Source organism: Doryrhamphus excisus, unplaced genomic scaffold, assembly GCF_037039965.1.
Source record: "Doryrhamphus excisus strain RoL-2023G ecotype Guam unplaced genomic scaffold, RoL_Dexc_Guam_v1.1 HiC_scaffold_24, whole genome shotgun sequence".
In the NCBI taxonomy this organism is placed as follows: domain Eukaryota; kingdom Metazoa; phylum Chordata; class Actinopteri; order Syngnathiformes; family Syngnathidae; genus Doryrhamphus; species Doryrhamphus excisus.
Window position 1 is genome coordinate 331,844 of NW_027621862.1, and position 15,990 is coordinate 347,833.

General features: G+C 48.7%; 1 protein-coding gene across 2 annotated transcripts in view; it reads right to left on the minus strand.

Annotated features, from left to right (window-relative positions):
- Positions 1-58: 58 nt before the first annotated feature.
- The window catches only part of dock1 (dedicator of cytokinesis 1), an 85,915-nt gene continuing 69,983 nt past the window's right edge, over positions 59-15,990 (minus strand). For both annotated transcript variants that reach the window (XM_058060986.2, XM_058060983.2), the window contains exons 32-52: positions 15,675-15,733; positions 15,285-15,433; positions 13,561-13,646; positions 13,338-13,494; positions 12,440-12,480; positions 12,174-12,264; positions 11,682-11,801; positions 11,246-11,335; positions 11,045-11,149; positions 8,503-8,644; positions 8,039-8,120; positions 6,971-7,055; positions 6,688-6,774; positions 5,295-5,471; positions 4,389-4,472; positions 2,955-3,092; positions 2,664-2,806; positions 2,357-2,555; positions 1,989-2,169; positions 1,659-1,807; positions 59-1,059 (exon numbers count right to left, since the gene is read on the minus strand). In XM_058060986.2, coding sequence (XP_057916969.2) covers positions 964-1,059; positions 1,659-1,807; positions 1,989-2,169; positions 2,357-2,555; positions 2,664-2,806; positions 2,955-3,092; positions 4,389-4,472; positions 5,295-5,471; positions 6,688-6,774; positions 6,971-7,055; positions 8,039-8,120; positions 8,503-8,644; positions 11,045-11,149; positions 11,246-11,335; positions 11,682-11,801; positions 12,174-12,264; positions 12,440-12,480; positions 13,338-13,494; positions 13,561-13,646; positions 15,285-15,433; positions 15,675-15,733 — 2,461 coding nt within the window. In that variant the 3' untranslated portion in view covers positions 59-963. The remainder of the gene's footprint in view (positions 1,060-1,658; positions 1,808-1,988; positions 2,170-2,356; positions 2,556-2,663; positions 2,807-2,954; positions 3,093-4,388; positions 4,473-5,294; positions 5,472-6,687; positions 6,775-6,970; positions 7,056-8,038; positions 8,121-8,502; positions 8,645-11,044; positions 11,150-11,245; positions 11,336-11,681; positions 11,802-12,173; positions 12,265-12,439; positions 12,481-13,337; positions 13,495-13,560; positions 13,647-15,284; positions 15,434-15,674; positions 15,734-15,990) is intronic.

A 15,990-nucleotide genomic window follows, 5' to 3' on the forward strand; every position in this document is an offset into this window, starting at 1 on the left:
CCCCCCCACCATCTCTCACACATACAATGGAAGGAAAGTGAAATGACAAGTGGCCGCCATCATTTCATACCGGAGACGTTTGATTGGCCAATGAGAAGGATGCAATGAAGTATTCTAATGCGGACATTTTTAACTCTGCTCAGACGCATGAAGATGATCTTCACACTCATAATAACATCAAATGTTCTGTAAAAGGATATAATACTGTAACCATTCCGTGAATGTTTAATGTGAGGTCTTGCTACTAGAGCCATCTGCCGGCACTTTGAAGCTAACTTTACCAATCTAAATACTCTTTTCCTTCTCCATGTCCCATCAATATTTGCTTAATAATATTTGCTTAATAATATTTGCTTGCGGCTACGGCGTTAGCGTGCTAGCGCGTCATTAACACGTTAACTTTGACAGCCCAAGTCAATTCATGGCAATTCCATAGTGGGTGCATTTTTATGGACATCAATCAGCACTTTGGTGTCAAAAACAAAAGAGTCAGCAGGCTTGTTGAGCGTTTTTGTTGTTTTTGTTTAAAAAGTCCATGGAAGTGAGAGTTGATCGTACGTACGTCGTGTCAGTAGTGAATGTGGACAAACCAGTTAGTTGCATTTGCACGCCAAACGGCCACCGACTAAAGGTCCTCCTAAAAGTCCTACAGCCCTTTTTCTTATCGTTTGCTGGAAATGCATAGAAGGAAGTTCATAGAAAAAAAGAATGAAATAAAATCCTATTTACAAATCTGTACATCGTGAGAGATGGCGATGGCGAAGGCCGAGGCTGCTGCTCTTACCAAGAAACCGTCACGAAGGGGGGGCGGGGCCGCAATGAGGTATTCATATCGTCAAGACGGGAATGTGTTTGTTGCTGGGACGAGGGAGGGAGTGGATGGGAGTGGGGGTGGGGGGCAGTGGGTGGCAGCCGCCATGTTGCTTTTTGGCACTGGTTCCGTGAGTCCGTCAGCATCTTTGCTTACTGTACAATTCCTGAATCGATGGACGCCTGCTTCCTGGTGGTCTTGGGAGGGGGCGGGGGCGGCGTCTTGCTGGGCAGGGGGGGCGGTAAAGGCTGGACAACAAAAACACAATTTAAGCAACGACAACAAAAAACAGACAAAACTCCTATTTCACCTTTGAACCCAGACACACGCCGGCCATCGTTGGAAACGTGGCAATTTAACCATCAACCATCCTGTGTCAGAAAGCATTCCAATCAATAGCGTGCTTCCGCTCACGTGGAAACGTGGCAATTTAACCATCAACCATCCTGTGTCAGAAAGCATTCCAATCAATAGCAGGCCTCGCACTTGCGTTCCTCGGAAGTTCCTGCTCCTCCTGTCAATCAAGGAGGATCTGACGTGCTAGCACTTAGCCATGCTAATAGCTGTGTGGGGTGATAAGATGACTAAACATGGCGAGGTAAGGGGGGCTTGGGGGGGGCAGTTCCTGATTAACGGCTAGAAGGTGCTGGTGATGGATGCCCAGGCTGAAGTAATCACGCCATCAATCACGGAAGGCGTGCTGGGCCGTGCGAGGATAAATAACAGCGGGCGGCGACGGCGGGGGTGTGGCCTTGGCCCCCACTTTAGAATACCGTGGAACCACGAGGGCGGAGGACGGTTCTCCATCACCTGATTCATCCATCCATCCTAATTAAAAGGCACCTACCCGGTGATGCGGGGGCGGCGGCGGCGTGGAGGGAACGGGAAAGTCTTGATGATCCAGCAGGTTTCCGTAGTCGGCCGTGCTGCCTTTGACCGGAAGCGGAGGCGGGATTCCCGCCTTGTCGGTGCACCCCATCCCGTTCAGCTCCAGACCTGGAAAAGGAAGCACGCCGCATACAGGATACTAGCAGTACTAGCAGTACTAGCAGTACTAGCAGTACTACTACACTGTGATGCAAGTATAGCATGTGTGTGTATAGCACCTAGCGGGACATCACCTGCTGCTAACGATGCTAATAATGCTAATGACGCTAGCATGCTAGCTGAGGCTTACTGGAGGTGTGCAGGCTGAAGGACAGTTTGCTCCTGGGTGTGATGGGGGGAGGGGCCGGCGATGAGGAGGAAGAGGAGTTGGACGATGAAGAAGGAGGCCCGGGGGACACGGAGAGGCGGCGGTCTCCACCTAACTGGTTCAGGACTTGACTCCTGGGTCTCTGAGGCCTCAGAGGGCTGATCTGGAAAAGAAGACGGCAGGCTTGTTTTGTGGCTGGATGGTCTTTTTGGGTGGGGGGGGACACATGATGCTCTTTGGGGGTACTAGATGTTTGAGGGGGAACCAGATGATGTTTTAGGGCACTCGATGGTGCTCCTGGGGAGACTAGACGTTTCTGAATGCGAAGACAAACGTAGACGTGAAAATACCGTCTCTGAGAGGATGACGGCCTCAGCGGGTTGCAGGTGGATCTCGGTGGTCTTCATCTCCTTGTCAAAGATCTCCTGGTGTTTGCTGTTCCTCTTCTCCTTCTTCTTGTCCCGGCGCTCCCGCTCAGGCTCGTCCCGGTCCAGCTTGTCCTGAGACTTGGTGTGCAGCTTCTTTGGCAGGAGGGGCTCCAGTGTGAAGCTGAGGGACCCCAACAAAGAAGATGATGTCAGATGCAGAACGGTGGAATTATTATGAATTATTAGTAATAATTATTATTCATTATTATGATCTGGCAGCAAGCGTTACCCGTCCGAGCCGGGCCTGGAGGGGGAGTTGTCCGAGGAGACGGAGGTGACGGAGGCCACAGAGAGTGGCCTCTGGGAGGAGGGCATGGTGAAGGAGCGCACCATGGAGTGTGGACGAGGCCCCCGACGTTCATCTGCAGGCGGCTGACAAAAATATATAAATATATATATTTTAAAAATGCATAGGTCGTACTAAATGTGGCAAAACTACAAAAAATGTAGAGAAATGAAATCCCATCCTGGATCCTCACGACTTGGCTTGTGTAGTAAAAGCGTAAGAAGACGGTCATACCAGCGTCTTGACGCCATATTGCTTCTCCACCTTCTCCCTCAGCTGCTTGAAGCAGGCCTCCATGCGGTCGTGGAAAGGTCTCAGGGCCTCCGTCACCTTCTCCCCGTGGATGCGGACGCCTTCGGCAAGGTGCGGGATCTAGAAAAGGGTCCAAGACGAGTGTGGGGAAATATTAGTCCAACACAAACGCCAGGGGGCGGGGCTAGCGATGCTACAAACTTAAGTAAGAAAGAGGATTGTCTCCTCAGAGAACGGCGATCACAGAAGAGTCTCTTGTCTCTGCTGCTGTCGGCCATCTTAGGACGGACTAATTGTCCCCAGAAGAGTCGCGCTTGGAAGCTGTAAAAACTCCCGGGTGTCAAAAACGGAGCGGCTCACCGGAATGCTAGCTTGTAGACAACCACAACGTACGGCATCCAATAATGCAATTATTCCAGTGAGGCTGCTGCGGGAAGATAGATGGGCGGCATACAGCATGCCCCAGGATTCCCCCGATACTGAACACCTTCATCATCATCATCACCACCAGAAGCCGACGAGGAAAAGATGGAGAATAGAAAGCAACGGGACAGGACTAAGGTGACAAAGAGGTCAAGAAGAGACGAGAAAAGCTGTGCTTGCCAAGGACAAAGTGTTAGGAGACACCAGACAAAGTACGAGGTTGGGGGTTGGCAAGAGCGAGGCAGGACCCGTGTCCCCAGGATAGCCAGGTCTTTTTATAGAGCAGGAATGATGGAGGATGAATGAGTGCGGCCGAGTGGCGGCATGGCAACGTGTTTCTGCTGGAGAGGAGCAACTTGTGGTCCATGAGAACGCTCAAGGTTGGACCGACTTGTTGATGCAAAGAAAGAACTTTTAGTTTCTGCTGTCCAACACACCAACAAACCAGGGCAGACAACAAAGACGCCGTTGCTGCCCCCGTACGGAATGCAAGGGTCCGCACGCTAACACGTACGACACGCTAACACGTACGACACGCTAAAACATACGACACGCTAACACGTACGACACGCTAACACGTACGACACGCTAACAAACCTAAAAAAAAAAAACCTAGTCAAACCACTAGTTGAAAGTTACCCCTTACCTGAAGTTCAGCGCTAAATTGTTGATGATGAAACTAGCAGCAGCCTAAAATAAGAACGGAAGTGTTCTTTGGTCTTCTAGGAAGCTCAGGACTTCACCGCAGAACTTAAAGGCAAAACGGAACCTGAAGCCTGAGCTAAAATTTAGCGTTCTGATCCAGAATCCTTTTAGCTTGCATGCTGATAGGCAGCTCTTTAGGAGATGGAAGAGGGGTTGACCTTTGTCGCAACACACACACACACACACACACACACACACACACACACACACACACATACACACATACACAAAACCTGTTGGGTCCAATCCAGTTGAAAAATGGTGTTGCGTAAGCAGGTTGAGTCTGACCTGCCAGGCGATGAGGTCCTTCAGCTTCTCTATCTTCTCCAGGTCCTCTGGGTGCTCCTGCATGTACTTGTCGTTGAAGAAGGCCTGCAGAGGAAGAGGTCAAGGGGTGAGCTCCGAACATCATCTCGCTCTGATGTGCGACCTGGAGGCCGACGCTTTGGCTTCTTGACGCCGCACAATCAAGCCGAGTGTCGTCTTCCAACAACAACAACAACAACAACAATGAATGATTGACAGCGAGGAGAGGCAATCAATACGTGAGCGAGTCGTCACCAGAGTGGTGATTAAAACAGACGGAGGATGAGAGCTCCTCTTAACTTGAAATATGCATGAGCTTCTGATTGGATTCAAGATCATTTTCCCGGCGTGAAATCAAGCCAGGCAGGAAAAACCGATGGTGCAGTGGAATAAGTTGGGAATGGAATTGGACGTATTAGGACTTGATGAAGCAACTTATGTCCTTATTATATGCTGATGATGTGCTGCTTCTAATACTGTATATACAAATGACATGGGAAAAATACTCTTACTGCTGGACCAGATACTTCAAAAGGGGAACTATCAATGTACTTCAAAGCTACTCTTAACTTACAGTAAATAAGGACATAAAAGCTGACTCACAAATATTTTTGTGTTTAACCACCATAAGACTACAAACCAATTTGAAACACACACCTTAAATGAAGACAATAAATGTATGATCCAAACGGGAGAACCACTAGAAGAACATGTTTTAAAGCGTTTCATAGTAAAAAGAATTAGAAGACATTTTATCCTGAAATTGTGGTCCACCACAGGACAATTTGACTTTAGTGATGCTTATTTGTGGAATATTTTGCTGAAATTAGAAATGAAATAATGTGAGGACTTCAGCGTTGATGGAGAAGCCGTAGATCTTTGCGTTACCTTCTCATAGTTGGTAAAACCTCCCATGACGGCAGGGTCCACAATGCCGTTGAGCAGCATGGAGAGGGGGTTGATGGGAAGGTTGGGGTCACTGATATGCCTCTGCACCATGCTGCTGATCTTCTCATTGGCCAGCTGCATGGTCTCCATGGCGTTCTCCAGAGGGCTGATCTCATCCTGTGCGGCACAGTGGGAACAGGCTTGTTTTTAGGGGGGGGGGGGCTCTGCACCGTAGACCCTTAAAAATAATAAATAATATAGACCAGTGCTTCCCAAAGTGTGGGCCATGAGAGGTTATTAAAAACATGATTCATTTTTGCAAATATTATTTTGAACAACGTGGAGTAAAATGTGAGATTGGGGGCCCCGCCAGGAAAATAGAAGCAAGCAACGTCAGGAGGAGGAAGGCAGGTCCTGCTAGATAAAAGCCATCGTGTCACATGGAGGGATTTAGCTAGCTGCATCTCCGCTCGCTCATTAGGCCTTAAATAGGGTCTCCAACCTGCGGGACATGGCCTCTCATGGCTCATCTGGAGGGCGAGCTGCTCCTGACAGTTTGTTCCAGACACGCCCGGAGCGGTGAGCCTCTGCTCGGAATTAGAGAGGCGGCGGAGGGGGGGCGCTCCGCTACACGGACTCGGGAGTGTGGAAGGGGACGGCTGAAGTCTTGGTGGTGTAATTGTTGACGATGTAGCGAGCAGACGGAGCATTTGGGGAAAGCCAAGTGCCAAGCTGGCCGGGGGCTTTATTTGGGAGTCCACGGAGAGAAAGACAAAAAACCAGGAAAACAGAATCCCGCCACCTGTTTGAATGAGCACAGTTCCTAATGGAATGGCCTGGGGGGGGGGGTTGTTTTTACTCAACTGCAGAGGGAATGTGGCGTTTACATATTTTTATAACAACATGATTTATGAAACAAGTTGTCATCCGTTGAGGCAACCTTAACTGTTTTTCCAAGTGTAAAAAGAAGCGAACCACTGTAAAATGTAAAACAAGAACCACCTTAAAAATACGCTCTCACGGTGAACGACCCACTAGTGGGTGGTTAGCGGGTGGTTAGCGGGTGGTTAGCGGGTGGCTAGCGGGTGGCTAGCAGGTGGTTAGCGGGTGGTATTGGACTCCAGTCTTTTCCATCTGAACTGAAGAGAAAGGAGCCATGTCTTCTTCGTGTCTGTGATGCATTTCTACGCTCGCCGGTCACAAAGCGTTAAAAAGCAGCGTCGGCTGAATCAATGGCGGACGGTGAGGAGAACGAGTCCAGTGGCCAAGTTGGAGGAGCGCCTCTCAAGGTTATCAATACTGGCCGTCTACACGGCTTAAGCGGACAAATGGCATCAATGGCCCGGCTGAAGATGTTCATGTGATCAGGAGGCCCGCCGCCCTCGCTAGTTACCGTGCAGACGGACTTGACTTCAAACCAGCGCAGGATGCCGGGCAGCTTGTAGGCCGTGGTGTACGTTGTCCTCTCGATCCACATGTTCTGCACAAAAAGGGACCAGGTTTGATTCCAGAGCCATGTGAACAATGGAGTGTTGACCGGAGCCTTCGTGGTTGTTTGGATTCACGAATAAAGGTTACAGTACATACAATATATACAGTACGTACAGTACGCACAGTACGTACAGTACGCACAGTACGTGCAGCCAAGGCAGGAAAATATATAACGCCACACTTACCGCAAACTCGTTGTCCGGGTCCTTCTCGCCTTTCCTCACCGGCCTGGAATACTGGAATTTATGGACTTCATTTACTGTGTAGAAGCTGGGGGGGGGGGGGGGGGGGGGTAAATGAAAAGTGTTATGGCCAGCATGCGTCGTGATTCCTAAAAGGTTGAGTGCCTTGCTCCCGCCCCCCCCACTAACAACTCCAGGTTCTGCTGGGGTCTTATAGTGACGTCTTGGATGCGGAGAAGGAAACCTGGGCTTTTGGAAGATGGCGCTTTGGACTAAATTGAACGGGAGAATCTCTACTGGGGGCTGCATGTGGTTAGCAAACCCGAGTTCGATTCCACCCTCAGCCATCTCTGTGTGGAGTTTGCATGTTCTCCCCGTGCATGCGTGGGTTTTCTCCGGGTACTCCGGTTTCCTCCCACATTCCAAAAACATGCTAGGTTCTGTGAGCCTTCCTTTGCTGGCTCACAAAAGGGGCGGCGCCGCAGTGCCACATTTTAATGAAGCCAACAAGCCCCCCCAAAGCAGCTTGAACGCTGCGGCCCAATTAAGCCCTTTGATGAGTCCACTTGCAGGCCAGCTGCTTCTACACTTGGACAATAAAGCAAGGTCAGAAGTTGATGGCAGCGTGACCCCCCGCCCCCACCGCCCGCTAGCTAAATCTCTACGCTCCACTCCTGTTTGGAGAGACAAAGCGTGCTGCTAAACGCCGCTGTTAACATCGTTCCACATTCTCATCACACGCGGTGAGCAAATAAGGGGTCGGCGCCACTGACGCTGCGGTCCTGTGATAAAAAGCAGCACCAGGTGTATTTGCATAAAGGTTTCCATGGGTAAACACCCCCCACCCCCCTTATTAATTATGGACGCTGATGTGTTCCGGCTCGGGCCCATCCCAGGGAATTTGGACGGCATGCGGATCGGGCAAACACACACAAGGTATTAAAACGCGTTTGCCTTGGCGTTGCCAACACCAACGGGCAATCGGCGTGAGCCAATCACCTTTCAGAAGGTCGACTGCAACGTTCCACGAACATTCACGGCTTTAAAGCGTGGAGCGTGACGGCAACTTACCTGAGTATTTGTTCAGACACCGGCTTGTTCTGGAACTTGGCAGGCAAATCCAGGATTGGTTTCACCGTGAAACACTGGATGTCTTTGGCCCACAAGTCAAGGCTGGCAAGGCTGGCAAGGCTGGCAAGGGTGGCGCCAGTCCATAATATGCATAATGTGCAAATATCCTCCATATGCATTTGGATTTAGATTTGCATGTGTGACCCCGCGTCCTTCAGATTTAGGAGCCATGTGTGCAGAGGCTGACATCCCATTAGAAAGGTTAGCCAGGCTACATCCATTTCTCAAATACTGGCCAAAAATACTGGCCCATTGATCAATTGCATCAATGAGTATTTCATTCACTTTTTAATTTTATCACTAACCTCTATAACGAGACTAGCCTGCTAACTAACTAGCGACTAACTAACACAAATACCAGTGCTGTACTGGTGGAACAGGTAATAGGTAAGGTAAAAGGATACGTTGTCCAGGTGAACACTTTGTGTCCTCGCTCGGCGACGTGGTCGTCTTCATCTTCTCAGCGTTGGGAAACTGCGTGAGGAGGCGAGCTTCAAAGTCCTCCCAGCGCTCGTATTCCTTCCCGCGGTAGATGAACATTTTGTTCTGGAAGGACAGGAACACGTGGGTGAGTGGTTAGCATGTTGGCCACACAGTCAGGAGACCTGGGTTTGAATCTGTGTGTGTGTGTGGGGGGGGGGGGGGGGGTGCTCCAGGTGTCCTTAACGATGACGGTTTAAATTCTAAGGACTCTACAGGGGTATTTTTCCAGAAACATGCGGTCCAATTCTTTTTGCGTAGACTGTTTGGCGCCCCCGTGTGGCCAAAAAGCTGCATTGTAGCCACAGGACATATGTGCAATATGTAAATCATGCAGAATGAAGGGCATTAGCTTTCAGTGAGCATAGGACGATAAAAGAGGAAGAAGAAGATTTGTTTTCCCGCTGCATGATATCAAGCACACATTCTTTGCCAACGCTCACGAAGAGCACATGCCTCAATTCCCCAATTAATTAAACGGAACCACGTCTTCAAAAGACGCTTCGGGGCCGGCTTTTCCAAATTTGGTTTGACCGATAAGTTGACAAAAGCACAATGTTTGGTCGCCGCCTGCCCACCCGAAGTATGCTGAGGTATTTATCAGCCAAGCGTATTGTTGCTGCAGGCTGATACAGGATGTGATGCTGAGCATTCTGGTCATGCAGCCGCTGTCATCTCAATGTCACCAAGCTCATTTTCATGACAATCACAGGGGCTACATGCTGCAGCAGCATCAACGACATCATTATTCTTTTTTTTTTTGGCTGCTGGGTGGGAAAAAGGCAATTTCACGCGGTCACGAAACAAAGTAATACTAAGAAATGAAACACAAGTCGGATTTATGCCGACTTATGCGAAGGCCAAAAGCGAAGGCTTGAGCCCGTGCAATAATGAAGACAAGTGAGAGTTTGTGTGGCCGTGTTGCATCTCTGTGATGTACGGCGTTTCACAATTAGCAAGGTCCCTCGTGTTCTGCCACATTAGCCACTAATAAATCACAAGTGAATTACGTGCCCGTGCGTAAAATCAATTATTAAAGGTGCAGAAACATAAGGCCTTCATCAGTGTATTGATTTTCTTACATAATTGTCTCTACCCGTTGGAGCGCATGATGCGGCCCTGTGGTGTGACGCTCAAACCCCCCCCCCCCCCCCCCCCCCCGACTCCTCGTATCCATCTTGATTAGGAAGCCAAACGCTAAAAAAATTCCCTCTGCGGCACGTTGATGACCTCTTACATCGAGAGCGTATTGAAGAGACAACCTAAAAGGAGGCATGATGCAACAGGGACCACAAAAACCTCCTAGACCGCTCTTAGACACCATTAGACTGCACTCATCTTGAAAACCTGCACCTGACGCTAGGTCTCGTTCTTGCTGTCAAAGCAATCCCAATTAACGTTTACCACACCGCATCTTGGTTCTGTTGTTGAATAATATTTCAACCACAACTGCTAGGGGTCGTGCAAAACCAGTCTACATAGGACCTCTTGTTGAAAACACCTTGGTTAAAAACTATATTGGCATATAAAATATTCCTACTGTGCTTTGCTGCTCATGATACAACATTCCTCATCAGGACCGCCATTTAAGGAGGCCACTAGTCTTCATGGAAGCAGGCAGCGACGTTTGAATGCCACATATATCCAACCATAAAGGGATATATCAAGTAAAGTGCTAAAACTAAAGTACAGAGTGTATTTTCAAGTCGGAGGTGAACTTTGTGGTTCGTCTGGGAGGCAACCAGCTCCCATCCCAAACACCTCAGCAGCCACCAAGGACGAACCCGGCTCCGGCCCGGCTGAGCTTAAACAAGTCGCAAAGACAACCTGTCGGGTGGCGCCCCCCCTTACTTCCGCCAAGGTCAAACATGGTGGAGGGAGGAAGGCATGAAAGGGAAACAGCCAGACAAAAAGCAGCCTGGAAGCGTGGGCTTAAATAAGCAGCAGATTAGACCAGCGCCATTTGCAGCCTCTCTAACGGACTTTCTACCGTCGGATGAAAGCGGCCGGCCGAGTGGCATCAAACTGCTACTCATGACGCCTTCAACGGGAGGATATTGGACATGATACGATAGAGTGAAGGACTCGCCATGATGGACAAAGAAAGGACATCCTTCACATGGAAAACGATGCTGAGCTCAATCTCCCACAATTCTTTGCTTCACTTTTGGGTGAAGAGGCGCTCGTCTTCCATCTAATCCTAAACTAAAGCTGCGCCAGCCGTCCATCAGTCAGTTAGAGCTGTGGCTAACGGCTAACCTGGCAATGTTGCAGCTAAAATGTTTTACGTTAGCTTTGGCTCACGTAGCTATGCTAGTGTCGCTAATAGCCGTGTCCGCTCATTCAGCTTTAAAGCTGGAATAAATCCCAGACTATAAATGGAAGATGTTAATAATCCATGTTGACAGGCTGCGCCGGTGGCTGGTGTTGACCTTTGAACCCCCAAACCCACGACCCGCCACTCACCCTAAGAAAGGAAGGGAAGCCCATGCCGTAGTAGCCCACGGCGAAGTAGTCGGGTTTGGGTCGGATCACCTTCACGATGTTCTCGTAGAACTGGGCCTGCTTCCGCTACACGGGGACGACAACCGTGTTCAGCCTCAAAAAGCCAACTTATATTTCATCTATCGATGGAGATCATTTTAAAAAGATCACAAAGGGACATACCAAGGACGCACTGAGCTGCTCAAAGTCAAACATCTCGTTCTCATACTGCTCTGCCAGTTCCTTCCCCAGGATGATGGCTTCCTCCCACATCTGCAGAGGGAACAATCACACTCATTAGTCAAATGAAGACATACTAAATAAAAATGTCTCATCCACCCCTGGGGGCCCTGCCACTGAGGAGCTCGGCAACCTCAGCCCCAGAGATAGGAGAGCCCACCCTGGGGTCCCCGATAGGACTCCTTCACTTTGATGGCATCCCTCACCGTCTATATGTGACCTGTGATTGGCTGGCGACCAGTACACGTGTACCCCGCCTCTCGCCCGAAGGCAGCTGGGATAGGCTCCAGCATACAAGTCATCCTCATGAGGATAAGCGTCATAGAAAATGGATGAAAGGATTTTATTTCTATGTTCCAAAAGTGTTTGTTTGCGTTACCTTGCCCTTGTCAAAGTAGCTGATTATCTGCTGGTAGAGCTGGTCCTTCAGTTGGCACTGGGTGGAGGCCTGGTAGCCGTCTCGCTGTGTCAGGTGGGCCGCGCACGCCTCGTCAGACCACTGCAGAGATCAGGACAGGTGACCCGGGACTCCAAATAACAACAACAATAATAACCAAAATGGCTGGAAAAGGTGGTTTTAACCAACATGGCCGCTCATCTGGCGGGCATCTGGCACCGACATGCTAAAAGGATTTCTTGTGATTGGCGGGGCTGACCTCTGACCCCGCCATCGACAACTGTAGCTGTTATTATGAGGCTGCAGGTCGTCCATCATTACCACGTGAGTGCTAGTTTGACTTATTAACACACACACACACACACACACACACACACACACACTGAACAGGTCCATTTATTCCCAGCAGTTGCCAGGGAAACCAAATCAACAGAACGTGTACGACCAGGAACATATGGAGGAACATTCCCGTACCTTGAGCAGCTTGGCGTGGAGAAGCAGCGTGTAAGCCGCCTCCGTGTAGTTATCGCACTCTTTGTGGAGATCGCACAGCTTGTACAGGTACCTGAAAGGAGGGGGCGGGGGGACCCCCACGTGGCAAGAGTCAACTCTCTACTTACCATAATTACATGGGGATAGAAGTATACACTATAGGCGTGTGTATACAGTATACATATACGTATATATACTATATATACACATACATACACGTACACACACGTATGAGAGGAAGCCCTCACCTGATGTACATCTCCTCTCTGTCGATCTCCTTGTAGAAGTTCTGTGAGGCCAAGGAGACGTGGATCATTAAAAGGCAGTCGGAGGGAAGCTGTTGTACTTTTTATGAAGCTTAAAAGTCTAACTTTTATATGTACAGTAGCTCACTAAAGTATGTAAAATTGGTAGTACTGTAGATGTACGATGTGCTCTCCCCAGATAATGAGTCAGCATACAGTCGTTATGACGTTACACGAGTGCCGACACCAATGAATACAAAGATCATTGTGTCTTGAGGCATGGTGGTGGTGTCGCGGTCTGGAGATGCATGAGTGCTTATTGACAGGAAAGACGGACTGTGACATTATGAAGGTCCACTCCCTTGGTGCTGGTAGTGTCATGGTCAGAGGCTACACGAGTGCTACCGACAAAGGGGAGACACGGTTCATTGAGAGGAAAAATGAAATCTAATATATAATATGACATTGTGAAAATCCACTCCTTCTGTGGTAGTGACATGCATGGTCAGAGGCTACACGAGTGCTGCCGAAAAAAGGGGAGCTGCGGTTCATTGAGAAGAAAAATGAATTTTTATATATATATAGTATTATGACATTGTGGAAATCTGCTCCCTTGGTGCTGGCAGTGTCACGGTCTTGGGCTGCATGACAGCTGCCGCCACTGGGAAGCTGTGGTTCATTCAGAGGAAAGATGAATTGAATTCCAACAAATACTGTGACATTGTGAAAATCCGCTCCCTTTGCGGTGGTAGTGTGCTAGTCTGAGCCTGCACGAGTGCTGCATGGCACAGGAGCTGCGGTTCATTATTGGGAAATGTGAATTCCAATGACTGAATTCCAAAAATAGTTGTTTTTTTTTCCACTTCAGCGGCAAGAACGCAAGCGTGTGTTTTGGACTCACGAGCACGTTGACAGTGCAGCTCATCCGGTTCTCCTTGTTCTCGTCATGCATGATGGTGCGGTAGTCCAGCAGCCTCTCCAGAAGCCGAACCACCAGCGTGACAAAGTTCTCGCCACTTTTGGCCAGGTACTTGTGCTTCCTGCAGTGCTCCAGCAAACTGATGAGAGATGATTATTAGTGATTTTAATTGGGGGGGTGGGGGGAGTGATCACCATCTACTTACATCTTCTGGAAGAGAACTTTGTACTGCTCGTCGCCGCGGCCGCCCTCCACCTCGTGATCCAACTTGGTGATGATCTCGTTCTCAAACTGCAATCACACAATGTCGTAAATAATCCGCCAACCTTCCCATTCATTAAAACCATCTCACCACCCGCTTTGACCCCCCCCCCACTATATTGCTCCTGCACCTTCTCGACAGTGATGCATGGAGCTCATATGTCTGACGTACGTTGGATGCATTCTACAGAAGACCCCAAGCCATTTTCATTCAATTCCTGAAGCCACAAACAGAAGTGGAGCAAAGGGAGAATGCTGGGTGGAGAATGTTGCTGCGCTTTGCAATGTTTAAACATTAGTTGATGCATGCTAACAACAACACAAATAAGCACGCATGCTAACAACAACACAAATAAGCACGCATGCTAACAACAACACAAATAAGCACGCATGCTAACAACAACACAAATAAGCACGCATGCTAACAACAACACAAATAAGCACACATGCTAACAACGGCTGCAGTGTTGTTAGCCGTAGTCTCCACTTTGCTGCAGCACCTTTCTTTCCGCCTTCAGACTTCTGATGAGGCATAAAACAACCTGAAAGCTGCCCTGTGGAGGTACAGTAACAATCATGGGGTACTCTGAACATGCTCCGCATTCTCTACTTTTCTCCATCTTGAAAATTAAAAACAAGCCTAAATGCTGTCTTGGGGGAGGTAACAAACATGGTGTCATTTAAGGGAGCCCACGCTCAAAATGGTACCGTATGAGGCTGCACATGATCCACTTTGAAGCTGGGCTCCGTGTTCTTGCCGCCCAATCTTGTGTAAGATAAAGATAGAAAAAAACACCTACTGAATGCTGCCTTGGCAGAGGTGCCAATCATCGGAACATGAACATGGCCGCACATGCCATGCAAGTGCTCTGTTTTCTTGTGGAACTCAAACAGATATCTGAGATTAACACCTACAATCAAGCCTTGGTGGAGGTAACCAGCATGGTGTCATTGAAGGGAGCCCATATGTACACGGATGCACGTGCTCCATAGTCTCCACTTTGCTGCAGTCTCCTCCCGGATCAAATGTGCCATAAAAACAACACTAAAATTGGTGGCAGTAACTAGATGAAAACAGATCTTGCAGCCCTCAGTCTCCTGATGGATAAAACGGTCTCAGACAAAAGCAAAAAAAAATAAACTATGGTATGATTTAGACCAGCCCACACTCACAACATATTCCACCGTGTCCACTGATTTCTTTCTGCCCACAATCTCCTCTATGATAACATTATGTGAGATGAAAGTGCAAGAGCAAGGCTAAATGCTGCCTTGGTGGAGGTAAGAAGCATGGCGCCATTGAAAGGTGCCCACGCAAAGAGCACGTGCAGCCCAAGAGGATTCTCCCTGATGCAGAAAAGCCTGGTTTTCTCCCTTAACGAGGCGTAGCATTAAGTTCCTCTCTGCGCCACCGTGGCTAATCGCGGCACAACAAAATACTAAATGAGATTTGCTGAATTACAAGAAGCAGGCTTGCGGCGACGGAGCCTTTATTTTATTTGTGTGTGCGTCCCTAAGCAACGTTTATTACTCCCCACATTCCTGCAGCAATGCCCACGGTTTGCTATTAAGTCTGCATGTTAGCTCTCATCCAATATGTGCATTTGCCCCCCCCCCGTCTCCATGCTAGTTTTGGGCGGGTGTAAGAAGAATAAGAGGAGAGCGCACCCGCTGGAAACTGCATGTGAAGTGGAACTCGCACTGCATCATGTCAAAGAAGATGGGAATGGTGGCTTTGCGGAGCTCGATCTCCGGGACCAGCGTCATCTCCAGGATGGGGCCCACCATCTCGGGGATGAATTTGATCTTGTGGGGTCCTGAAGTGGGAGAGGAACAAGTGCACACGGGAGTTAAGGATGGGCTAAGATTTATAATGCACTCTAAGCCCACATTGTAATCAACCTGGACACTGGAAAGGGAGGCCCAGCGCACCACCATTGTATTCGGCTAAGCCTCTCTCAAATTAAGAGTACATTTTCTCCATGGAATATCCATGACTTGCCTGGCTCTCACATACTCATCCTTGCTAGAATCCGGTCAACAAAGCGAAGACATTACCTAGATTGTACCACATGTCCCTGATCTCAAAGCCAATTTGCCGCCTCATGTCCTGGTACCTGAAAGCAGCAAACAGGAACAAAAAGAAGCACAAGCATGACAATACATTCTTAAACTTAAAAGTAGTTACATGAATATATTCCCTTGTTGTTGTAGGAACCCCAATTTGTTGGGGTACAGCATTTAAAAATAAGAAGGAGATAATGGGATCCAATTGTTCCCAAGTGCAGGAATATATGCAGATCAGCTATTCTATATTCCTTGCATTAAAGGGGATCATGGAATATTTACAATAAAAACTCTAATTTAAGGGATT